Source organism: Sphaerodactylus townsendi, linkage group LG03, assembly GCF_021028975.2.
Source record: "Sphaerodactylus townsendi isolate TG3544 linkage group LG03, MPM_Stown_v2.3, whole genome shotgun sequence".
Taxonomy (NCBI): Eukaryota; Metazoa; Chordata; class Lepidosauria; order Squamata; family Sphaerodactylidae; genus Sphaerodactylus; species Sphaerodactylus townsendi.
Genome location: NC_059427.1, coordinates 123,703,277 through 123,730,361, shown reverse-complemented (window position 1 = coordinate 123,730,361; position 27,085 = coordinate 123,703,277). Strand labels below are relative to the sequence as shown.

The 27,085-nt window shown below is 42.1% G+C and overlaps 1 protein-coding gene across 2 annotated transcripts in view; it reads right to left on the bottom strand.

Annotated features, from left to right (window-relative positions):
* CACNA1G (calcium voltage-gated channel subunit alpha1 G) overlaps nucleotides 1-27,085 on the bottom strand; it is a 268,125-nt gene that overhangs the window by 66,649 nt on the left and 174,391 nt on the right. For both annotated transcript variants that reach the window (XM_048491901.1, XM_048491902.1), the window contains exons 20-24: nucleotides 25,845-26,029; nucleotides 5,606-5,732; nucleotides 3,575-3,700; nucleotides 2,873-2,962; nucleotides 2,510-2,702 (exon numbers count right to left, since the gene is read on the bottom strand). In XM_048491901.1, the coding sequence (XP_048347858.1) occupies nucleotides 2,510-2,702; nucleotides 2,873-2,962; nucleotides 3,575-3,700; nucleotides 5,606-5,732; nucleotides 25,845-26,029 (721 nt within the window). The remainder of the gene's footprint in view (nucleotides 1-2,509; nucleotides 2,703-2,872; nucleotides 2,963-3,574; nucleotides 3,701-5,605; nucleotides 5,733-25,844; nucleotides 26,030-27,085) is intronic.

Below are 27,085 nucleotides of genomic sequence, written 5' to 3'. Positions count from 1 at the left end.
TTACTTTCGGGGGATGCCTTATATTTCGCACTTCAGCAAAACCTCTACTATGTCTTATTTTTCGGGGATGTCTTATATTAGGGGAAACAGGGTACAAGTAGTATTCATTGTATTTGATGCTATCATGCCACTGAAGCATAACCAGGTTTGCAAACTGTTGTCTGTAGAACAATTTCATAACCCATCTATGCATCACATGTAAGTAAAGATGATACCTATTCATTCTTTACATTTTGGGTTGGTCTTTGCATTTGGCAGCTAGACAGATGCTCAGAATAACATCTTTGCTGCAGCATTAAATGAAAAGGAAAGTTGCTTTTACAGAGGCTTCTTCTGCTAAAGAAGAAGAGGATCAATGGAAAGACATAGGACCTAATTCTACATGGTTACAAAGAAAGACTCGGCTACTGACTAGGAACAAGTAATTTGCCTCTGCAGAAGGAGGGAGACTATCAGGTGTGAGAACAACACATGTAATACTGAGGAGCCAGTGAAGTCCCAAGGCTAGGGATCACTGGAGAGGGGTGAAGGGAGAAAGGCAGAAGGAATGAAGGCAGGGCAACCCTTTAAAATGAGCATAATGATGGATCACGGAGGATCAATGCCATCATTATCCTACAAAGGGTGCTACTATGCCAGTACTAGCCTCCTTTAGGCCAGAATTCTGTATCAGCCTCTAAGGGTGCTCATTGTTTCATGCATGTAGTTCAACAATGAAAGAGCTTACAATCCTTTCAGCAGGATACCTTTCCCACAAGAATGCATAAGCTTGTTCTTAAACCCCTTCCATAGCTGTTGTTCCCAGTGTTAATTTACAAGGATGCTTATTTCACACAAAAAAAAGTATGCATTTGTCACAGCCCTGTAGTGACTGGGAGATGATGTGCTTTCATTTACATGCACCTTTTATGCACCAGAGTCCAAGGGGTTTTGTGTGTGTTGGGCTCCTAATCACCCTTACAATATCAATTGCAGCTATTTCTAGTAACATTCAGATACTATGCCAGCACAACACAGCTTCATGAATATTTGTCACTGATATAGCATATGTAAATGTTATCCTCAAAACACTAGTAATTTTATACAAATCTGTATCATGAGGAACACCATATACACAAAACCCTGTGAACTTTGGCACAGAAGAAAAATATGCACAATCACTCCAAAACACAAGAGTACCCCTTTTCATAGGATGATTGCACTCTGAAGTATGTGCTTACCTGTTTTGAAAAAATGATCTGAAATAGTTTAAATGATGTCTCCAAACCCCCACAGCCTCAAAGCTCATTTCTGTTATATGGGCTATCAGAAGTTCACAACATTCCATATGAAACCGCAGGGCCAGATTTCTTTCTTTCTTTTAATTTCTGATCTGGCCTTCCCACATTAAAGTGAACAGCATTTAAAAGTACGACATCAAGCTTTAAAATTGCTTAAGTACAGTGATATAAACTTAAGTAACATAATTCATGCTTTCTTTAACTCTGGTTATATGAAAATTTGTGATACCGTCATACAAGAAAACAGTACAAACATCTCAGTTATTAGGACTGATGAACAACAGTGACAACAAAGAGAGAGTCTTACAGATTTACAGATGCTGATTCAAAAAGAGAGATTGAAATGTAGAAGTGGAAATGGAAAAAGTAACAAAAACCCAACAATGGAAGGTAATGAGTGATCCCATGAATACATAAGCATTTGGCAAAAATTAAGTAGAAGACATGCAACATGGAGGAGAGTACCTCTGACCTGTGACCTCTGACCTGAATTTTATTTCCTGCTTTTTCAATCAAATAGAAACTGAGGTTAAACAGACAATATGTCAAGTTTCTCAAATTTCACACAAATCTAATATAAGCACAAAAGGATAAAATATGATTCTAAGGAATCCACTGTGTCATTGGATTTATCCAAAATTGGTGAGTATTCCATTTGGTTATTTTCTATGTCTGGTTATTTCCCTTCTTTAAAAAAGATCTGTATTTCTCAAGCAAATGCACTATATTTTCAAGCGTTTCTAAAACAAGGCTGGCTTTTCAGTTATTACATTCTTGAATTCATTGTGAAATTTCATCAAATTGGCTTGGAAATTGACAAAAGAAATCTGACTGACATTACAAGGATGTAATAAACCAAATAGTGAAAGTAGTCATCAGCAACAGTGCAAGACATGCCTAAGCTTCTTGGCCTGTTCTGGAACTGCTGGTCTTTATATTTAACACTATTTGGATAATGCTAAGCTTGTGCAATTGGGAAAAAAAAAGAACTTTTAAAAATAACCTAGCATAAACGTTAGTTGCAAATCATGCAGCCATTGCTAAGTTTCCATGGCTTTGCTCAGCCTGTCAATGCTATATTCTTCATGCAAATTTCATAGCTGGCCATGCTTTTGGGAAGACCCTGAGCTTCAGGCACGAGGCAGCAAGGTACGGGAAGACTGTCAAAGGTCAAGCAGGACTCAGAAAGATGTGGAAAGACTACCGACCAGCCATCTGTTTCTCCTTACTCCTTCTCTTTTTCTCCAGCCGACGTAACCTCTTCTCCTCTCGCCTCTTGGCTTCTTCTTCCTCCTGATGTTGACGGCACTTATGAAAATTTTCCACCACAACTCCCACAAACATGTTGAGGACAAAGAAGGCAACTATCAGCAGGAAGGAGATGAAGTAGAGGAGCATCCAAGGGTTATAGTTCATGATTGGCTACAAGGTAGAGGAAGAATCTATTAAAATGAGTATTGAGTAAAGTACGGAGATGGGACAAAACTAAGTACTTCGGACATTTGCATTCCCAGTGGCTTTAACAAAACAAAACAATGAATAAATCCCCTCTTTTTCTCCTGTCCTTCTGGCATTTCATGTCAAACACATACCTGCTGATCCACTCCTACAGCATCCAGTCCATCATACATGATGTCTACCCACCCATCTTTGGAGGCCAAAACAAACAGGGACATTAAGGCCTAGAAAGGCAAAAGGAAACAGTCCGTTACATTTAAGCTGGAAGAATGTGTGCATTTCTGTGCATCTCTACTCTTTTCTCTTTGCTTGCGCTTGCTATTTTAGAATGATGGTAATAATAAGGAACTTTCAGTGCAAAAGTCTCTTACCAGCAAAAACCTATAAGTGACAGGTACTGGTGCAGCAAAGAAGCTTAATAAAAAAAGCAGAAAACCATCTCCATTTTCACACACATCCCACAGCTTCCACCTCTGAATTCTAATTAGTCCAACTACACTGTTAAAACATGGATGGATTCCAGTGGCAATTATAAATGAATAGAGATATTAGGATATTCAGAGTACAGCATGTTCAACTGTACAAGACAAGGCCTTTTGCTAGATATTGTAGTTTACCGTGTAGCAATTAAACAAAAAGAAGCATGTGTGCTCTTAATTTGGAAAGAAATGTGAGCAGGCTTATGAATACTACACTGGAGACCTTTACATATACACCGAACACCTAGGAAATACATTATTTGCCACAGCAGCTGGGGCATCAGCAAGAATACTTCACACAAGTTTTAAATCAAGGAAGTAAAGGAGCAAAGAAGCAGATTACCATTCCATTAATACCTGGCCGAGATTATCAAAATTATACTTGTGCCGGACCCATCTGTAGCTGGCTTCTGCACAGTCTGATTTGTTGGTGATGTTCCTGGTATCCTCCCCTTGGCAGACAAAAAACTTGCCCTTGAATAACTGTAAAAATCAAGAATTGGCACAAGAATTGGCACATGTCACCTGAAGAAAACAACTGGATCATTCAGGAGGTACCATACAACCCTCAAACGTAGCATACTGGAGGCAAAAGCTTCATGAGTGCACATGATGCTCATAATTTAGTATCATCTTTTGAGTTGATTGAAGGATTGGGAACAAACTACACAACTGTATGCACCGAAGTTGACAATCTTGAGGCGCTGAGTTCAACAGAGTTAGATGCGGTTATCAGCAGTGTGAGCGGTATCAAGATTCCAGATGATTAAAATGTTGTTGTTTTTTCACTGGCAAACAAGAAGTGACAGAGTGTGACAACCAATATGATGGATGACAGCGTAACGGCCTGTATCAAGCCAGGCTGAGTTGTCTGCTCTTTTTAATTGAATGACAGCAAACATTGCTATGCTGTGCTTCACTGTGTAGGAGCTCCCTTCTCATAAGCTCTTTATTGAGCTTGAAAAGAGATGCCAAAACTTTAGGTGTCTGTCAAAGGCCGATTCTGCACAGGCAGGACGGGTTCATGGAACCTGTTTCCATTGTCTGTGCCACCATTTGCACAGTGGCTTGTAAGGGCTAGTTGGGATCCCGGAGGTGGCATGGTTCGCATGGAAACACTGTGTTTCTGTGTGAACCGCACAGCTGAGAATCCCCTTACCCAAGAAGCCACCCCTGAGAATCTTCTGCACCCAAGAAGCCACCCTCGAAAATCTACCCACCCAAGAATCCCCCTACCTGCTTGTATGGCACAATGGCCGCCTATTAAAGTATCCACTCTAATGGCAGCTGCCTGGGGAATCCACTATAATATGGATGGAAAAGGAGGGGGATTGAATGCTTCCTGCTTGTCGTAGTTTGCACAGGCAAGCATGAAGCATTTGAAACCCAGGTTAAAGGGGAAAAGTAGCTAATTTGGTGATTTTCATGTAACCCAGGTTCTGGCCAATAACATCGGTTAGATGCATTTGGAAGGCGAGTTTTGTGGGAACTCCTCCACAAACACTTTTAAAAAGGGCCTCAACCCATTTCATTTGGCCCGTGCAGAATAACACTAAGAAAACCAGACAACAGAACTCAATAGCAAACTCATCTTGCTATGGAGTGTCCAATAATATTTTTTAACATCTGTTATGGCATGTCCATAATTTTTATTAACCAGTAGTATTATATTTGTGGTTTTGTTTGTTTGTTTTTCATATTTTTATCCCACCCAATTCCGCACAGCGGATTAACTAGCCACTTTCATGGCCCCTAGGAGGGCATAAAGGTGGGATATAATTGTTATAAAATAAAATTAAAAAGATAAATATTTGTGAGTTTTATGATCTTGAGTGGGTTTTGTTTTAGCTGTTGCATGTTTCAGTTTGAATGTTTTTAAACTGGCAAATCATGCACTTTATGTTTTAATTCTGTTATTTTATTCTATTGCAACTTGGTTGGTACACTGTGTTTTGCCTTGAGTTTAAAGAGGTAAGGTAGGATAGAAACATTTTTTAAAAACACACGAACAAGCAAATAATACTGATTTCCTCAGTACACAACACTTTCTGCTGGGTCTGAATCAAGCTGTAACCTCTAGCAACAAGCTACAGGGGTCAATTATTAATTGAAGCATAGTATATATGCTTGAGTGACACAGGAAATTGGATACACACTACTGCTGTATGAACACATTACGACATACGTAAAATATATGCCTCTGCTAAAATGTGAGGCAATTCTGAGGATTGTTTTATTTATTCCTCCCACAGTCACCTGTGGGGTTGCACACCTTGACAGTGCTTGGCCTTTACTTGTAACATACAGGAAAAATTGCAGAGGCATATGAGTATGAAGATCTTTGTTTCTGAGCAATGAATTGGGTATGAGCGCCTTCTCATAGCTTACCTGGACTCCCAAGATGCCAAAAATGATGAAGAAAGCGCAACAAATCACAACGATGTTTCCAATGGGTTTTAGGGATGACATCAGGGTTTCCACCACTAGCTTCAGCCCTTGTGCTCGGCTAATGACCCTGAAAAATGAAGCCAAGCGTTAGTGATCTCCTAGCACCACAGCTGTTCATGTCCAAAGGGTATGGAACAAAAGTGTAGTTTGAAAAAGCAAGAAGCCCAAATATGATTCTTTAAAAAATATTAAAAGACTCAAAACTGAACATTTAACAAGCATGATGAAGCTGAAAATATGAACTGGGACAGCAGTGATTCCTTGTCAGTATGACAAACATGAATGAGACTTGAGAGAAAGACTTACAGGGTGGGGTTTTTTGTTTTTTTTTTGCATTTAGACCATATACTTCTCATAGGTCCTTTCCGCATGGGCCATTTAACCCAGGGCAGGGCAGGGATTTACAGCATTTTGGGCGGAAACTTCGCACGGCTCCTGCCCCTAATTCAGCCCTGCCCTGGGTTAAATGGGCAAACCCAGGATATTCGAGAATCACGCTATCCGCAATTCATTTACAACATCCCAGGTTGCAGCTGCACCTGTGTGAAGGGCCCCAGGTGGGAGGCGCCACTTTTGGGTGTGCTTTTTTTTTTAAAAAAAACCTCCTCTTCTGCGCAGCTTCGCAGGAGAGGATGACCAGCCCTCTGACCCCAGAGGCGTAGCTATGGTTGTGGGGTCCTGTCCCCTTATCCTTGCAGAGCTGTGCAGGGTAGAGAAGGTGGGTTTAAAAAAAGGACACATCTCTGGGCGCATCTGTGAGCTGCAGCAGCTCCGGGGCCGCCCACACAGAAGTGTGCGAACGTTCCCGGGGCTGCACTGGGATCATATACCCCAGTTTGCACCTGTGTCCCCGGCTCGTGAGAAAAGGGCCATAGTGATAATACCCACAACATGTAGACGTGACATCGGAACAGCATTATCATTTTGCAATCAACAATACAGCATGACATTTCTCCCTTAAAGCATCTGTAATTTCTGCCATGTTTTGTATTACACTGTCATAACCTTCTGCTTTGTAGGACTATAGCTACAACTGTAATTACGTCAGTAGTCATTTATTTGAGTTAAACCATAGGCCACATACACAACAACCAAAACATACATAAACTTTAAAACACTGAAATACAAAATATTACACTTTAAATCTTGCATTTAAAATCAACATTTGTTTCTTCCTAATCAAACCTGATAAGAACCTAAAAGAGGCAAGTTTAAAAGTTATGAGGGGAAATACATCAGCCATCAAAAAGCATAATTTCGCTTCCTCCAATCGTTGAACCTGCATTAAAATGTCATTACGATATTTAGCCCGAATGTGAGTATAAAAAGGGCAATGTAAAACGTAATGAGGAAGATTTTCAGTTTGTCTCATTCCACATTTATGTAATTGCAATTCTATTGGCATCTACAGAATCTTCCCAACAGTTTGAAAAGTCTTTTCTGTTTGAAAAGTCTGGAGGCACACACTAGTAAATGCCTTCCTTAGGCAGCAGTAAGGGAGGAAGAAAAGGTACTGGGCAAAAACTTTGTTTTTCTTTATCTTGGAAAACCTGTGTGCAGCTTTGGTATTTACAGCTCCTTTCTCATCTAAAAACACATCTTTTTAAACGATGCAATCTCAAATCTTGCTGATTTCCCAAGATTTGACTGCATCCAATGATGGTGTATCATAAAGATTTAAAATGGGACCCATTACCTTTTGCCATTTATTTTCTTGATACTTATGTATGAATCTATGACTGACCAGATGGCTTTAGGTAGCCCAAACAGCTTTCTAAAATATAACAATAATCTATGGTGAACACTTGTGGAGATGGCAGCCAAGCCATACGAATCAGTGGAGCAGTTATGGCCTGGGAAAGTCCCATGATTTTCCTAAGCAACTCTAGCTGCTCAACCACAGACCTCTTCCATCCCCATACTTCAACTCCATATAGCAGTGGTGGCGAACCTTTGGCACTCCAGATGTTATGGACTACAATTCCCATCAGCCCCTGCCAGCATGTAGTCCATAATATCTGGAGTGCCAAAGGTTCGCCACGATGGCCATATAGCAACTGTGGGAGAATTTTGCTCTTAAATATCTTGATAATTGAGGCCACTAACTATCCCGCTTTGTGGTAGAACAATTTTAGCAGAGCTCCTGTTGCACGTTTTGCATCAATGATCTTGGACAAGAGATGAGCTCTCCACAATAAAGTTGAAACAAAATTTATGCCCAGATATTTATAACTGGGACTTTGTTCGATTTCCTGCCCAGAAATACACCATCTGTGCTTTATTCTACTTCTGCCAAATACCACTACCTTAGTTTTGTTGTGATTAATTTTAGTTTATTCTCATTACAATAGTCTGCTAGTTTACGCAACATTCTGTTTAGCCCAACCCTGTAATGGACATAATTGCCAGGTCATCAGCATACAGAAGTGCTAGAATTTTCCTTTGTTCAAGGGAGGGAGGGGAAAGCTCCATGTTATTCATAACTTGAATACAATTGTTTATGTAAAGATTAAACAGAAACAGACCCAGTAAACAACCCTGTTTAACCCCTTTTTGTTAATGTCATGGCTTCTGTAAATATGCTGTCATTGCCTACCCTTTGATGTAATATTGAACTGTATTTCTTTTAATATCTTCAACAATTTTTTATCCATATTTGTCCTTTCCATTTTTTCCCATAGTATAGATCTGTCAATGGAATCAAATGCCAATAAGAGATCTACAAAGGCAGTGATCAATGGTGCAATGATTTTTCTGAAACCTGGCTTGTTCTGCATCAAACATCTTGTTTTCCTCTTGCTGCTCATTCTGTTTATTAAGTAAATATTGCGTACATATTTTATATGAGATAACTAGCAAATGTAGGGGTCTATAGTTAGCAGGTTGAGATCTATCTCCTTTTCTATATATAGGAATGATGATACTCTGCTTCCAGTATTCAGGTATTTTACATTCTTCATTTATTTCTGTGAAGAGTCTTGCTGTGATTGGTGAACATCATTGAGCATTTGATTTAAAGACCTCCGATGGTACTAGATCTTCACCAGGGCTTTATGCAAAGGAAGGGACTCAATTAGTTTTCTATACACAGAAGGGGAAATAGGTTCCCAACAAGGTGGGGAATCCCCGTCCTCCCCAGTGTTTGTGTCTGGGCCCACCAGCCTAAAATCAGGGTCTTTTTGATATAGTGTAGTAAAATAGTTATACCATTCCTCTACAGAAATATTATCAGTAAACAGAGTTACAGTGGCGTATTTGCCTACTGCCTTGTTGACTTCTGGTACCCTCGGCCCGCCCATGTTGTCATCAACATGGGTGGGGCCAAGGAAGCCAGATGACCCCCCTGCTCCTCCCAAGCTCCTCCCCCCTCCTAGATGCTGACTCTGAGCCCCTGGGGGCACCCACAGAACAGATGTCTCTGGGCACCGTTTTTCCCTGGTACGCTTCTGCTATCTGTATAATTTGCTACTAGGTCCCAGAATTTTCTTTCTTGTTTCAATTTTATTGTCCAGTATAATTTCTCCCACTGCTGCCTAGTAAAAGCTAGCTTTTTCTCTTTGAGTAAAATTTTATATTGGGATCTAACCATTGACAAATATCGTAAGTCCTCTATATTATTCTTGAATCCAACTTTTGCTTTAATTTGGCAAAACCCAAGCTTGCCTAGTTTATAATCCTGATCAAACCAGGACTTCTGTCCTTGTGTTGGCACATTATCAGTCGATAAATAAGAAATCAAGTGATCAGTTATTTCCCGAAAGATAGACTTAGAGGATGCATGAGAAGTAATTAACTGCTCCCTCAGGGCCATGATTTTGCCTGTACACAATGCTAGCTTAACTTTCTCATCAATCTTATTATTCCATTTCAGACGTCTCTTTCCTGGACTATTTTCAGTTATTTGCCTCCCCGACCGAGTCCTAAGGGAGCAAAAGGTTACACTCAATGGGACATGGTCACTTTCTATTCTATTATGGGTCTCAAAGCAGACGACCCTAAGTAATAAATGTTTTGACACCAGTATATAATCAATAACACTAGTGCCCCTAGGTCCAATGAATGTAAAGGCCCCTCCTATTCTATCGTATTTGGTACCATCAAGAAACACCAGGTCAAAATCAAGTATCAATCTTATTAGTAGAGTTACAGCATAATTAAAACCATGATCACAGGAGCTCCAAGGGAGAAACCAGGAGTCATGGACCCATAACTGTGACAATTGCTTGTAACACTCAATGTCCTGTCCTACTCTAGCATTGAAATCTCCCATCAACAAAATAACAGTCCCTGGAAATTCTTCCTCAATTCTACCCATGATTTCATAAGGTTTGCCCATTTTCATTGACACCCCAGTTCACCAGCCCTACATACTGGTAGGTAGCAGTTAATATATATAAGATGACCCAAAGTCTCTTCATTTACCCTCAAGATCTGGATATGATGATCATTTTTCCATTTTAACCAGTGGAATGTGCCCTTCAGTTTTTCTGAAATGAATGTAACCAGACCTCCACTTGCTCTGCCATATAGATTTATCTTAACAGGGGTGCCATAGCACTTATAACCTGGGAGCATTATATGGTCTTGCTCCATACACCAGATCTCCTGTAATTAAATAATATCAAAGTTGTTTTAAAAAATCTCCACAACTAGGGTCTATCAATTTTGATAGCTTGCGAGATGTCAGCTTGCGAGACGATGTTAGTCATTTTTTTATTTAATGGTTTTCACCAGTTGCTCTATTCTTCACTGATGAAGTCTCATCATCAATCTCTAAAGGTGTCTCCTTCCTATTTAATGGGCTCAGCATACATTGTACAAGAGAGGTTCTAGTTTGCTCCAATCTTTCTGTAATTTTCCTTTGTATTAATCCTAGCCTGAAATTTTAATTTCACTTCAAGCCTTCTTCTCTTCATTTTCCTCCAAGTTTAGGGTAATGAGAATCTGCATTTTTTATCATCGCACCCATTGCTGAATAATTTAGGAAGTTTCACAGAATTTGGCAGATGTCAATAATTCCACAAAATTCTACAAAAAAGTTACATTGATTTTGCCAAGCAACAGGATCTAGCAGCCATCAAGAACTACGATGGTAACCTACATTCTTCCCATTACAGTTCCTAATACTTCCATTATTTGAAATATAGGTTTTTATAACTTGCTTTTCTCTGTCTTAGGGAGACTCAAAGCAGTTTATAATCATATTCCTCTTCCCACAACAGGAACCTCGTGCAGTAGGTGGGGATAAGAGAATTATGAGAGAACTGTGACTGGCCCAAGATCACCTAGCCTGCTTCATGTGGAGGTGTGGGGAATTGAAACTGGTTCCCCAGATTAGAGTTCGCCACCCTTAACCACTACACCATACTGGCTCTTACCCAGCAGTTCTCACCCCATATTCCATTATTTTGCTCAGCAGAATTCTTGCAAAAGAAGAGGAAGCATCTGTTTTCGAACAATGCACATTAACAACATTAGTCTACTGCTCACTGATTTCAGAAAGTTGAAGCTTACGGGGTTTTTTGGGGGGGTGGGTAGTGAATTCCTAGTTGCCTCACAGCACCCCTACTTATGTTTCTTCTTTCTGCTCAACTTTTAAAAAAACTGCAGCAGTAACTTCAGAAGAGTCTTCATGCAAATTCTGTATTTCTTTATTGAGAAATTAAATTATAGCGGTTACCATCTGTGATGAACTTTCTACTCAATGGGTCCTGTGATCTTGTATGTGAGAATGTTGCAAGTTTTTTGAGGCACTATTTGGTCAGGCGCAATCATTGTCTACATAGTAGTAATGGTTAATTAATTTATATGTGTGCGGTTTACAAGGCGTGGTTGTGAACGTTTAACATTGTTTTAATGTATTTAATGTATTTAATGTTTTAATGCATTTTAATGTTTTAATGTCTCAGTTAGTAGATAAATGCCTCTTTTCTACTTTTCTACTAACTCTGTAGTTTATAATGCCAATAAAGGCTTTGGAATTGGTTTAAATTATAGCCTGTTTTACTTCATAGACAACACTCTCAGAAACAGAGTTTGGCACCATATTACCCAGCATAATTAATTAGATGTGGTCCCTTCTGCCTCTTGGACAATGGTTGACTTCTTCCTGAAGTCAGAATAGATGATTTTAATCTAACTGTCACTTGTAGTGTTAACTTCCTGACTGGGATTTCTGTACATGGGGGGGGGGGGGGGGATCTTCCTTTGCCTTTTCTTCTGTTTGTCAAGGCATCAACAGTATATTTCTATATTTAAATACAATCTGAATTCTCATCAGAGCTGGAATGAATATAGTGCTATTTCAGTTCCCTATTATCATCATTTGCATTCCCAACTCCTTCTGACAAATACTTTCATTTCCAGTGAGCCCCCAGAGAGGTTTCCTTAATTTAATTGTGGCCTCATCAATTGAGATTCATTGCTTGGAGTTCTGCAGCCTCACACTATATCATCCAAATATGTAACACTACCAATCAAGTTATATTTATATATCCGGCACATTTTTCTTCTGGATTTATTTCTTTGATTATTTATCTGCTGTCCCAGTAGCAAATTCGTTCCAAGTTCTCTTTTCAGATTTCTACATCAAATATGAACGGATCTGAATTTTCCAGTATGAACTACACTATTAATACCTCTATCAATGAACTAAACAGCAGGGCTATTCTTTTTTCCTATACATGCCCAGACGAAGATCTGATTGCATGTTACCTCGTTACTGGAAACCACAGAATCACATTGCTTGGAATGTCTGTCTGAATGTGTGATGTTGGGTTTTGTGAAAAAAGAGACTAAGAGTTTGACTGGGTTGGGGGTAGGTGAGGCCAGGCAGGAGACCACCAAAGGTTCCCCCTCCCCTTGAGCACCCTAGAACAGGGGTCTGCAACCTGTGTCTCTCCAGATGTTCATGGACCACAATTCCCATCAGCCCCTGCCAGCATGGCAATTGGCCATGCTGGCAGGGGCTGATGGGAATTGTGGTCCATGAACATCTGGAGAGCCTCAAATTGCAGACCCCTGCCCTAGAAGAATCACAAACTGAGGGAATATCCCACTGCTCCCTGTCCAGATGAGTGGTGCATGGAAGCCAAGCCACGTGCCAACTTTCCTCCATAAATCTTCCACTTTTTAAAAATCATGGCACAGAACACAGTGGCACCATTCACCATATTACTGCTGTTCATCCAGTCTCTACACAGTCCCAAGAGCTTCCTACACGAGATTGTCCATTATTTTCTGCATTAAACAAGACCATACAAACAATAACAAATGGGGGTTAGAAGCCCCGCTTCATTTGAGGGTGTTCAGTGAAATTGTATATATTTGTCAGGCTCTGACTCCTGTGGCCTGGAGTCCAGAGTGGGTGCACCCTCCATCGTCCTTTCCTCAATAAGCCCAAGGGCTGGGCCTCAATGTAGGAAGAGGAGTGAGAGTCAGCTGCACCTTGAGCTATCTCTCTTTCTCTGGCCTTGTACCAGACCTTGGACTGCGAAGGCATGGCCTGCCTGGCCCTTCCTCCCCAGCTCTCCCTGCCCCAACCTGATAAAAGGATTGTCTGGGGAAGGCTGAACTTGGACTCCCCCAGTGCCCTCTCCTCAGGAGCAGACCCACAACTGAATGGAATCTGGGTCAAAGTTCTCCCTGGCTGGGTCCTCTCCTGCCCTGCCCTCCCCTGAGGTTTTAAGATGCTTCTTTCCCCTTAGAACTCAAAATAATACATAAAGAAATAATACATAAAGAAATAAAAGCAGCAACAGGGAGAGTTACTGGGATTGCCTCCTTCCCTTTCTTTACCCCAGCGGTTCTCAACCTGTGGGTCGCAACCCCTTTGGGGGTCGAACGACCCTTTCACAGGGGTCACCTAAGACTCTCTGCATCAGTGGTCTCCATCTGTAAAATGGATAAATGTATTGGGGGTCACCACAACATGAGGAACTGTATTAAAGGGTCACGAACCACTGCTTTACCCACTTTGTTGATTACAGTCCCCAGGGGACCCAAGCTGGTGGTGCTAGCCTCCTCTTCTGACCTGCTCCTGGGTGCACACTGCTTGCCTGAGTCCTGGCTACCTTCCAGGGTGCATGCCAGGCCTGCTGGGCTGCTGCTGGCAAATCCCAAGGCATGGTCTCACCCTTGCTGCTTTCTCCACAGTCCTAGTTGGGCTGCCTGAGTCAGCATTGACTGGGTGAGGCTGTCCCCTACCAGAGCCCTCTCTAAAGCAGGTGAGTGTGTGTTTTTAGGGCTACTGCCCCCAATACTATTTAAAACTCCAACTCCTCTGTCACCATGAATAAAAGTGCAATTACCTCAAATTTGTGAAAAAAGCACATACAAAGCCCCTTCAGGCAACCCTAGTACATACATAAGAGTACATTCCCAGAGCCAGTGTGGTGTAGTGGTTAAGAGCAGGTGAATTCTAATCTGGAGAACCAGGTTTGATTCCCCACTTCTCCACCTGAGTGGCAGAGGCTTATCTGGTGAACCAGATGTGTTTCTGCACACCTACATTCCAGCTGGGTGACCTTGGGCTAATCACAGTTCTTCGGAACGCTCTCAGCCCCACCTACCTCACAAGGTGTCTGTTGTGGGGAGAGGAAGGGAAAGGAGCTTGTAAGCCACCCTGAGTCTCCTTACAGGACATAAAGGTGGGATATAAATCCAAAACTCTTCTTTTTCTCTTCTTTGACACCCCCCAGCAAACCATTGCTTTAAAATTGACTCGGCCTTGATGTTACTACCTTCATTCTGCCTCATCTTTTACAAATGCCCTTTGACTAACGGAGGTAACCATGACTGGGAACTCTCACACTCATCAGTGACCTTCAATGATACAGCATCTCTCTTTAATACAGCAGAAAATTTCATAACTGTGGATTAAATTATACTGCAGCAGTTAGGGAGAAGAAATCGACAGGCAAGACTGATAGCATGGAAGAAAACAAAGCAGCCCAAGTCACTGCATTGCCTTGCCAAGGACAAGCCTTACTTACCAAGGGCAAAGTTGTACCAGAAGTTTCTTTGCCTTGTGAAAGCCACCAAGTCATTTAAGGCCAAGCTCCGTTCTTAAACAGTTTACCCAAAATAAGCAGAGACGAAGACAGCTCTGGCACACACAGAAAACTGCAATAACATCCCACATTGAGGATTCTACCTTCTCAACAGCTTCGCCAGTGCTGGCAGCAGTAATACAGCTGGAAGATTTAGTGCCAAAACAGACAAGATGCTGGGAGATCCATGAACAGACAGCAGTGATTTTTTTAAAAAAAGGGAAACAGTGACAGAGAACTTATGCCAAGTCCAGGAGCTTGGCACTGATGTGTCTGGCGACCAAACGGGGTGGAAGCCAACTAGCATCGGCTTCTCCCCTGATCACACCCCTGGACTGCCCCCATGATGCTGGCGATGGTGGTAAGGATGCAGGGATGCTCTCACAGCTTCCAGTGATGCGCTCCACTGCTAGGGAGGGCTGTGGCAGCAACCACAGGCAAATTCGCCCCTCCAACTTGACAAATGCCCCAGGACGGTAAATCTGCTAGCACTGACACACACTGCTCCCACTGGCAGATTCAGCCACTGGAGGATTCAGCCTGCAGGGGCTTGTTAGTCCCTGCTTGAAATTTGCTTGAAATTTATCTATTGTTGGGTTATAGTTAGGAATCTGTCCATTTTATTACAAGATTCAGTTATTAAACTGATGCCAAGTGAGACTCAGTGTTCAAGTCACAATGACAAAAAAACTTTTAAAAATGATTTACAAATTGAACACAAAACTAAATCATTAGCTCAAGGCTTCTAATGGTGCCATTCAACAAATGGGTAAGATCAACACCCAGGAATTCAAATCCAAAAGCTTTCCACCTTTTCCTCTCAGAGAGATACCTCCTCCTTCTGTTTGTCAGCTGACTGCTCCACCAATCAGAGCACAGGTCAGCTTATCCAATCAGAGTGCTGTTCAGTTCCTATGAAGCTTTTCCCTTGTACTCTGTGACCACACTTTGTTCCTCCGACTGCCCTTCCAAACCTTATTTACTGGTGCAGTCAGTCACAGTAAGATGGGCAATTGCTTTAGTTCCTTTTACTGGGGTAATTTTCCTTTTTGCTTCAAGGCCTTTTCTTTATAGCACTTCCCAGGATGACTTCTCCCCTTTCTCCTTAGGAGTAGTGGCGTAGTGGTTGAGAGCAGGTGCATTCTAATCTGGAGGAACCGGGTTGCTCTGCCGCTTGAGCTGTGGAGGCTTATCTGGGGAATTCAGATTAGCTTGTACTCTCCCAACACACGCCAGCTGGGTGACCTTGGGCTAGTCACAGCTTTTTGGAGCTCTCTCAGCCCCACCCACCTCACAGGGTGTTTGTTGTGAGGGGGAAAGGGCAAGGAGATTGTAAGCCCCTTTGAGTCTCCTACAGGAGAGAAAGGGGGGATATAAATCCAAACTTCTTCTCAAACTCTTCTTCTTATGATGGCTGAGAGACATACTTCCATGGCCAGGATTCTTGCCTTACATAGATCTTGCTTCCTGTTTCTGGGTGGACAGTCCTTGGTGCTACACCAAGGCCACCCTCTTCAAGGGCTTCTGCCTGAGGTTCCTTTCCTCCTCACTTTTGAAGCACCACTCTCTACAGCTACAGCAGCTTTGGCTTTACCCTCACCCATCTTTGTTCACTTTTAGCTGAAGCCAAGTCACAAGTCAAGCACCTGAGTAGTTCTGTTGATGGCATGAGTCACACTTGGAGTGACCATCAGCATTTGCCAAACAGCTAACCTCTGGAAATAACTAGAGCAGGGCCTGGATTTCTCCTCCACTGTCTCTCACTAAGCAACATGACTCATACAGTTCCTAGGGACAATAACAGAAATCATACTTCTCTATCTCCATTACTTTTCCGGAACAACTCACAGCAAGAAAATACACAGTGGACTGCTTTACTGCACATCAATAATAGAAAGTTGGGAAGGTCTTCTTTAATTTTTTTTTTAATGGAGAAGATGGATAATCTTTATATAAAGCCCCCAGCGACAAAACACACATATAACTAATAGACTGCTTTTTAAATGTTGTGAGCAAATTTAGGGACAGGTTATTATATGTTTGGGCCCTTCTATTTGCATAATAATTAATCATGATACAAATTGATTCATATCAATTTTTTTGCATAGTTCATGTACTTTCCTTTGCTGGCAGATCAGCATGCTCATACAGATGAGGATGAGGCAAAGGCACAGGTTTTGCCTCTCCTAGAGATGGTCACCCCCTGCAACAGATGACACAGGCAGATGATTTGCCTAAGAAGAATAAACTGGTTATCTGGCACAGTAGCAAGCATGGTGATTGGGGGGAGGAACAAAGGGAAAGCTCAAAGCATAGGAGGAGGTACAGAAGGGGTTTTTTGTGATGTCTGTGGTCTAGCATAGCATGTCAATTTAATTGCTTCAGCTGTCATATGGGTGCGGGAGGGGAAGGCTGGGAGGAGTGAGTAAACCCGAAGAAAGCCTAACACACAGTTCCTTCACTTCACTTCCCCTGCAAAAAGAGAGGAAAAAGTCACACTTAAACGAGTGTTGGAAACCATGGGGATTATGGGATCTGAGGGTGGGGTCACTGCCATAGAGGGCAAAATGTGTGTGTAGCTGAGAACCAAACCTGAAGGGAACACACACCTAATGTGAAGGAGACCACATATGTGTAAAAGGCCTTAAATTATGTTGTGTAAACAGGCAGACTTGCTTTTTAGAAATTTCTGTAAACCACTTTCAGTCCTTTCCGGGAGAAAAGTGGCATATAATACCCATAACAATAGATTCAGTAGGGCCTCTGAATTTCCAACTTTCATTAAAAAAAAGAAGTTCCACTCCTTTCTCTGTTGAGATATCCCTTTTCCTTTATATCTTTACAAGGAAATGTGCTAGACTTACTTAAAAAAATTAAAAACTGGGAATTCAGAGACCATGTTACGATACTGTCAGAACATGATAACAGTATTCAGTTACTAATTTGTTTAAAGGACCATGATAGTGTGTATACGGGCTGCTATGAACAAAATGTCTGCCTGATGGGTGGGACTGGGAAAAGCAAAACTTCTAGGGCTCACTGTGGGTTTCCTGGATGGCAAAGTACTTCTAGATTCTGGAGCAATGCCAACCGATCAGTCACTGGATCTCTCTGACCTAGGAGCATGAAGTCTTCCAGGTAAGACTAAGCCATTGTTCAGATGTAGGGATGCCACCCTCCAGGTGGGACCTGGGGATCCTCTGGTATTACAGTTACTCTCCTAACTACAGAGAACAGTTTCCCTGGGGAAAATGGATGCTTTGGAGGGTAGAATCTATGGCATTGTACCCCACTGAGATCCCTATCATCCCCAGGCTCCATTCCCAAATCTCCAGGGGTTTCCCAACCTGGATCTGGCAACTCTATTCCCCCATCCCCATCCTGTGGCCAGGGGGACCTGGCAACCCTATCCAGATATACCCAATTGTGGCTTAATTAAACTGTGTAATTGTTTGAATGCAGGCCACACAAATAACTGTTAGTTTGGGTATGCCAAATCAGGATCTGAAACCTTATTTTAAAGATGGCTTATTAACTGCAGTTAGTCTTAAGCATGATGCAGATACGAGCTTTTTGTGGGGTCTCTATGTGTGTGGGTGGGGGTGTTAGTGGGAAAACTTTATTTGTCAAGGCAAACCAGGGATCATCTGGGAGTCAAATACTAGCTTTACAAATGATGCAGTTAAAATTAACAACACTTTTTATTATCTCTGAACCGAACCACTGTAACTGGCTATCTGGTTTCTGAGTTCTTTCCCCCTAACTCTCACTTACATTCAGCACTGACATCTGGTACATTTTAAGCAAATGGAGAGAACTGCACTTCCTGCTACAAAAGAAAAGCTTTAAAGAGGAAGGCAGGGATTCCAACATCCTCCAGATCATAAGAACATAAGAACAAGCCAGCTGGATCAGACCAAAGTCCATCTAGTCCAGCTCTCTGCTACTCGCAGTGGTCCACCAGGTGCCTTTGGGAGCTCACCTGCAGGATGTGAACGCAATGGCCTTCTGCGGCTGTTGCTCCCGATCACCTGGTCTGTTAAGGCATTTGCAATCTCAGATCAAGGAGGATCAAGATTGGTAGCCATAAATCGACTTCTCCTCCATAAATCTGTCCAGCCCCCTTTAAAGCTATCCAGGTTAGTGACCATCACCACCTCCTGTGGCAGCATATTCCAAACACCAATCACACGTTGCATGAAGAAGTGTTTCCTTTTATTAGTTCTAATTCTTCCCCCCAGCATTTTCAATGTATGCCCCCTGGTTCTAGTATTGTGAGAAAGAAAGAAAAATTTCTCTCTGTCAACATTTTCTACCCCATGCATAATTTTGTAGACTTCAATCATATCCCCCCTCAGACGCCTCCTCTCCAAACTAAACAGTCCCAAACGCTGCAGCCTCTCCTCATAGGGAAGGTGCTCCAGTCCCTCAATCATCCTTGTTACCCTTCTCTGTACTTTTTCTATCTCCTCAATATCCTTTTTGAGATGCGGCGACCAGAACTGGACACAGTACTCCAAGTGCGGTCGCACCACGGCTTTATATAAGGGCATGACAATCTTTGCAGTTTTATTATCAATTCCTTTTCTAATGATCCCCAGCATAGAGTTTGCCTTTTTTACAGCTGCCATGCATTGAGTTGACATTCCCATGGAACTATCAACTAAGACGCCTAAATCCCTTTCCTGGTCTGTGACTGATAGCACTGACCCCTGTAGCGTGTATGTGAAGTTTGGATTTTTTGCCCCTATGTGCATCACTTTACATTTTGCTACATTGAACTGCATTTGCCATTTCTGAGCCCACTCACCTAATTTATCAAGGTCCGCTTGGAGCTCTTCGCAATCCTTTGTGGTTCTCACCACCCTACATAATTTGGTATCATCTGCAAACTTGGCCACCACGCTACCCACCCCTACTTCCAGGTCATTTATGAATAGGTTAAAGAGCACTGGTCCCAAAACGGATCCTTGGGGGACACCACTCCCGACATCTCTCCATTGTGAGAACTTCCCATTTACACCCACTCTTTGTTTCCTGTTTCTCAACCAGTTTTTAATCCAAAGGAGGACTTCCCCTCTTATTCCTTCATTGCTGAGTTTTCTCAGTCTCTGGTCCAACCAGAATTCCTTGTCCCTTTCTCACAACTCTTAATTCTCTTTTTCTCCTGCTTCCTTCCTTCCTTCCTTCCTTCCTTCCTTCCTTCCTTCCTTCCTTCCTTCCTTCCTTCCTTCCTTCCTTCCTTCCTTCCTTCCTTCCTTCCTCCCTCCCTCCCTCCCTCCCTCCCTCCCTCCCTCCCTCCCTCCCTCCCTCTTCTCTGTCTGCTATCCTATATACTTGCTGAGAACCACCAGAACCTACTAAAAAAAGACAATTTTTGAAGCAGACTGCAACATGAAAAATAATCACATGCAGACTTTGCATAGCACGCATAATAGAGTCTGCATAATTTATTCTAACTGCTGAAACTACACTTGGATATCTTGGCGCAAAGTACACACAGTTTGGACATTAAACCTCTTTGTCATTTCCTCAGCTTCAATGTTAATGCAGTTCTCATGTCTGGGGGAAAGAAAAAATGTTAGAATTTTTTACAGAAAGAAAATATTCTCTAATCACTGAAAGATGGCAAAATGTTTGTGCTGAAGAACCCCAGGGGCCATTAATGCTAAATGGAAGACTTCTCACCAATTTAAAGAAGAACCTGAAGAACTGACAGCAAAAGCAGTGTTCACATTTCCAGAATATTACTGCTAACTCCAACAGGGCAGCCTCAGCTAACTTACTGTATATCAGTGCACTGATAACACTCCAACGCCCCCTCCCCCCCCCCAGCAGTCTCCCTTCCACCATACTGTCAATTTAAAACTGAGAGTTTTGATTAATTTGAGCCTTTCAGAAGCCCCAGACTGGGAGCCACCTGAGGTAGCAGTATGAGTAGTTTTGAATCCACGGCAGGTACATAACAAATGATGGAAACTGAAGGTAGGATGTGTTTTTCCCTCTCTGAGATGCATTAAAAAACCTTCAGTCCCCTGAGTTTTTCCTAGTTCTGCTGGGCTCAGCAATCCCATTTCCTTTTGCTATACTGCTACCATGCTACCAGTTAATTCCAAAGGCACTGTCAATTTCATCTTGGCAGGAATGTATTTGCCAGCTTTAGGCCTTCTGGTCTGATCAGAAAATTTGCATCAAAGTGGGAAACTCATATTTGCCTTCGACACTCAGGGAAGGCACAATATGACAGAAAAAGAGCTATGAAACAACTCTTGTATCTCTGTGTGGTAAGTAGTACCTCAGTTGGAAAGTCATGGGCTCAAGAGCTAGAGGACCTTAGTGGCTCAGAGTTAGGCCCTTTCTGCACAGCGGAAAGGGCGCCTCTCCACCGGCAGAAATTATGCCGGTGGAGGGGTGGGGGCTGTTCGCAAGGGAGCGTGCGAGCGGCCCCACAGAAGCCGGCGCAGAAGAGGTAGCTTTGCACGGAGCCACCTCTTCTGCTCCCCCCCACCTCGTCCTCCAGTGTTGCTCTGGAGGCCGTCAGGGACCCGCCCACGCTGCCCTCCGACCCCTGGAGAGCAACGTGGGCGGGTCCCTGACGGCCTTCAGAGCACACTGGAGGATGAGGTGAGTGGAGGGGATGGGGAAAGTGCCGTCTTCCGAGTGGTGCGGTTCACACCGCACAGATGGGAAGACAGCGTTTTAGAATAACCTCTTTCAACGAGCGAGGTTATTACGAGCGGCTGGATGCCGCTCCCGGGTGGCCAGGATGGCGCTGCTGCGATCCAGCAGTGCCTCTTGTGCAAACAGCTGCCCGGGGACGGCGTTTTTGCTGTCCCTAGGCTGCTGTAAATGGCCCGTGCGGAAAGGGCCAGAGACTCGGCAAAAGCAATGAAAGATACCATATCCTTACTGTTACCTGCTAGAGAAGCCTACCCAAGGGAGGAGCACCTGACAAACAAGGAAACCCCAGTTTTGGAAAATTGATGCATTTTTCATGACATGAACAACTTACTGGATCGTCTTCTCAAACCTGAATGACGCCAGGCTTTACAAAAAAAGTGTTACATCCCATAAAAATGGTTTCCTGAAACATTGCTGGCTGGAAGAACAAAAAGGCTGACCCAGTGTCTGTTACTTTCTTTGGGACTACAATGTTGCTTTGCTTCAAGAGACCTGGGCCTCATCACATCTCTCTGCCCCAGGTTTTAAGTCCTTATGCCTTGCAGCTTTTAGACTGAATCCCTCAGGAAAGTGCCAATTGGGCCTTGCCATCTTAATTGCTTTGGCTCAGGAAGCTTCTCTGACAGAGCTCCCAGTTCGTCAAAATTTTGCCCGAGCCGTGCTTTCAAAGGAGAATCAGTTCAGTTTAATCAATGTTTACTTCTTCTCTCCATGTCTGGACAAGGATACATCGATCCAGAAATGGTCACAGTTGCTCCAGTGTATTGGTGAATTGAACCAAAAATGTTATCATTTTGATATAATCATGGCAGGTGATTTTAATGCCAGAATGGAAAATAACAAATTAGAGAGCAGTAAGCAACTAAACTTTCCCTTCTCACAAGACACAGTGTGTAACAGACTTCTCTCTGTGATACACCTCTGAAGATTCCAGCCACAGATGCAGGCGAAATGTTAGGAACAAGATCTACCAGACCATGGCCACACAGCCAGGAAAACCCAACAAAAACAACCAACACTATCTACAGAAAGGGTCACCAGTTTCTTCCTGTGGCCCTTAAAGCTTTTAATGCAAAAGTCTGTTCGCAACTTTTGTCTGGTGTTTCTTTATGGATCCAATCCTGGAACAGAAGTATGGAGTGGATCCAATCTATCTTTTTGTACAAAATATTCAGAGTGCCACACTCTGTGCCCTATGCTACCTTGTGCCTAGAAGCTGGACAGAATCTTCTGGAGACCAGAGTTTGGTGTATAACATTCAAGCATTGGATCCAGCTTTGTTTCAGGCATGAGGACATGAGCCTCATTGCCCAGGCTTTAACTTTTCTGCATGCCACTGAATGGTGGGCCCACATAGAAGCAAAGCTCCATGCCTTGGGCCTACCTCCTGATGTTATAGCCATGCTCCCTCCCAAAGAGGTGTTCTTCATTATAAAATCTAGACTTTTTGAATTAGAACATCAGGAATTGATGGCTCATACAAAAAAAGTTCTGTTCTTTCCTTTCCATTGTCATCCCATATGGCCGCCTAGGTGTGGCCAGATATTTCTTCTTTCTTTTCGATCCAGAGCACCATCGTGCCAACACTTTGGCCAGATGCAATGCGCTTCCTTCTGCTCTAAGGGAAGGAAGAGGCTCCAAAACTCCTCACAGTGAGCATTTTTGCATCTGTACATTGAACACTGCAGAATCAGTACATCATGTTCTGTATTATTTCCCCCTTCACAAAGAGGCCAGAACAAAGTTTCTCTCAACCTTACTGATGGGCTTACAATACTGGACAGACCAGCAGAAGACTGTTTAACTGTTAAACAATGAATCCAAGGATGCTCTAGAGCAAACGGCCAGGTTTGTATGCATGGTTATAAACAAGAGAACTTAATTTTGCTTTGAACTTTTTCTTTTAATCCTTGCATTTTATTCTAATTTTTGTAACTGATGCCAGTGTGTATGGTAAGGAGTAAATAATTCATGCATCTGTTTTGGATGTGGAAGCCTCCCCTTGCATGTGATCCCAGCCAGAGCAGCCTGGATGCAGTAGGGAGAAACGTTTTGGCAGCAAGTAATTCACACATACAAGGACTGGTGAGTGCTGTCCCACTGAGACCACTTCAGGCAGTTCTCTATGAAAAGCTTCCAGAATGTTCTTTCCCTTCTCTTCAAAGTCTTTTCAGAAAGGTTTGTTGTATTATGTCCACAGACCTTACTAATCTCTTTCACATCAAATTGTCAGCCTCAGTCTTTATAGAAAGAAGAATGCTTGATCACAAATTTGTCTCTTGGCATGAGGGAAATGGCTTTCCTGAAGCTTACCACATGGAAAACAGAGCCCAGGTAGCAATTTTTTTACTAGAGCTGCATGTACTATAAAGCCAGAATTATATGCATCTGTTCTGGAAACTGGACAACATACTATTTGGATTGAAGCAGAGCATGAATAAAATCACACGATTATGAGAGAGCAACTTCGTGGAAACTCATCAGGTGTGGGTCTGGTCAGTGCCATGATAGCAGACCACCTGGCATCCCTGTGTATGGTGCCTTGAGTTCCATAATACCCTCTTGGAGAATAAAATTATTTCTGTGAAGGATCGTAGACTTAAGCATGATAGATATGAACCTACCTCCAAATTCAAGAGCAGGGCACTTAGAAAAACCTGATGTCACATTGAAAGAATCCAAACTATAACCTGACCATAAGGAGAGATACAGCTCAGTTTTGAAACCAGGCAGTTACTGCTAGATGTTGGGATGTGAAATGGAGATTCTGGCAGTCAAGTAAAAGCATTGCAAAGGTATTCAAGTCTCTCCCCATGGCCATTTTCTCTAAATTGGTATTTTCCTTCCTTTCACTCTTTCTATCATTAAAAGCCTCTAGTGAAATGTGCTTATTCTGCAGACTATACATTTCACAGCCCATTTTAAGCACATATACCTAATTATACAGATTTGTTTCCAGTGACACAATTAAAGGAATATAATTAAATGTACGCTTTGAGAATGACGCAAATATGATCTTATGCCAACTTAGACAGTAACTCATAATAAACAAGATCAGTGAATTTACTCTCAAATAAGTGACCTTAAAATCAGAAGCAATCAGAGACCTCTATGCAAAATTAGAATAATTTCTAAGCATGAATCACAAATATCTTTTGTAAGTATGCACAAACATAAAACCATTAAAAGCAATGTTTCTATATGTAATGTTATAATCACACACTTAAGCTAATGTAAATGTATTTGTACAACAATTATTTGCTCATTGCTAAATTTTATATTCTAAATGAACTGTCATAGTGATTCAGTCAAAATATTATTAAGACGCAGGTCTGATTCAGATGGGGAACATGGTGTTACCATCAGCTCCAAATCTGCACACAGAAATCAATTACTACATGGACCTACATGCATGTATGTTACAAGCAGCTGCACACCTGGATTGTTCAGGTATGAATTAGGCTTCAATGCAAACTCTTTTGTATACTTGAAATGAACGACAAATAACTAAAGGTAGAGGAGCTTATGACACTTTTGGATGTTTGTTTGCTCATGAACATGGCCTATTCATACCAGTGTAAGGTGTGCTGGGAGCTCAACAGATTTTAGAGATGCAATTTTCACATTGCAGGACCTTTAATGGATCAAGTGGCGGGGGGTGGGGGGGTGGGGTGGGGTGTACCATATTACAGGCTCTTCAATTTAGGGGTTATTCTATCAAGATCAATCAGACCTATGCTTGGATCCAGCACAGCATTTCTATGGATGGAGCAATTTATACACAAAGAGTACAATATTCTCACAATATTTCCATCCTGGTGCAGTCCAAAATGTCCCCTGAAATCCTAGCAGCAGCATTTTTTTTTGGGGGGGGGGGGCATTTTGAAATGCAACAAGGACTGTGGGTGGGACAGTCCTGCTTCAAGGGTGGAAATCCCTCTGCCTGTAAAAATGTTCTCCAGAATCCAAAGCAAGAATTGGAAGGGGGTGTCAACATATCTAAGAAATGTTTTCACTGATCTTGCAGAAATTGTCGTTGGATAAACTGTGAAACACTGAGTCACAAATATGTACACTTATGTAAGAAAAAACAGGAAACAACAAGAAAACTTCCTGATCTTGTACACATCAACCGTCAATAGACAGTTGTTATTCGTATGAATGCCAGGAACATGAGCAGCAATTGCTTAAACCACAGGCTGTAGAATGCACTGTCACAAGATTTTATGTGACTCTAGCACTTTGTCAAGGCCTGTGGAATTTCAAATTGTTCTGCAATGGCAGAGTTTTTTTGAAATTCAGAAACAATGGTTACATGTAAATGTATTCTTCTACCTACTGTTTCTTCAAGATCACCTCTGTTTCTTTCCATTACACACTTGATTTATCATCACACACTAGATTATATCTTTTGATCCACCCTGCAAAGTCCTACGCAATGTCCTTACCTCAATGGTCGCAGAGTTCGCAGCAGCCTCAAGACTCTTAGCATTCCGAGAATTTTTGTGCCACTGTCAGAAACCATCGAAACCAGGATGTCAATAGCGGAGATGAGAACTAACACCCCATCCAGCATATTCCAGCTGCTTTTCAAGTATGCCTTTTCACCAAAGCACAAGCCTAGTGCCACCACCTGCCAAGATGCCAAATTACAAAAAATTTTTTTACAAAAATTAAAAATGACTAATTGGTCCAATATGCTGGGACCCTGTTTTTATTGCATTATTTTCAGATATGTGACTGCAAATGCATGGACTTCCCACTTACAGCCACAGAATTAAGCCAACTTCATAAAGTGTAAGGATCATAAAAATAACTCTGCTGAAACATCCCAGATTGTCCCTTTAACAGCTGATGTATTTTTAATGCAGCGAAACCCTAGTTGTGCAAAAGTGTCTGCAATAAAGTACAGCCACTGCATAAAAGGATTGCACACGTGATTATTTTTACAGCTGACTTGAAGAGGCGAATTAATAAGGAGTTGCTGACCATATGTTAGCTGTGCCCACAAGGCATGCAAATAAATTTCAGGTGAACCAGGAAGCCACAAAACCAAGACAGAATGAAGTCTCTAAGATGACATTAACGATACAAAACAGAATGTTGGAATTATTTCTAGGCTTGCAGAGGGATGATCCTTCCAACAGATCTTCAGAGAGTGTGAGGATTTAGATAAACATTTTAACATAAACATCCCCTTGGTCTCATCTTAAGCATAGAGGTTTGCACAGGAAGGGTATACAGCAGACATCAATTGGGATATTGAATACTCACAGAAATTTGCTTAATTCTCATAAACTTGCATAACACAGAAGCCCTCCATTCAGCAAATCAAAGGGGACAGGGGAATGGACCAGATGATAAGACCTATTCCATTATGCACAATTTACAAGCATGTTAAGAGTATGTTAAAAGCTTTTCTGATTACACAAACTTTGTAGCAATCCTACAATATATACCCTACAAGAACACCAAGTGAAAATAATTTTGAATAGTGTGTAAAACATCTAAGCCTAATACCCTAGCCTTATTTTATTTTATACTTATAGCCGGCTTTTCTCCCTAATGAGAACACAAAGTCAGCATCCCAACATCCCCCTCCTCCCTGTCGTAAAAGTTAGGATTGAAGTATAATAGGACAGGGTTGATCATTAGAATCTAGGTTGCCTAAGAATGCTTTGGATATCTA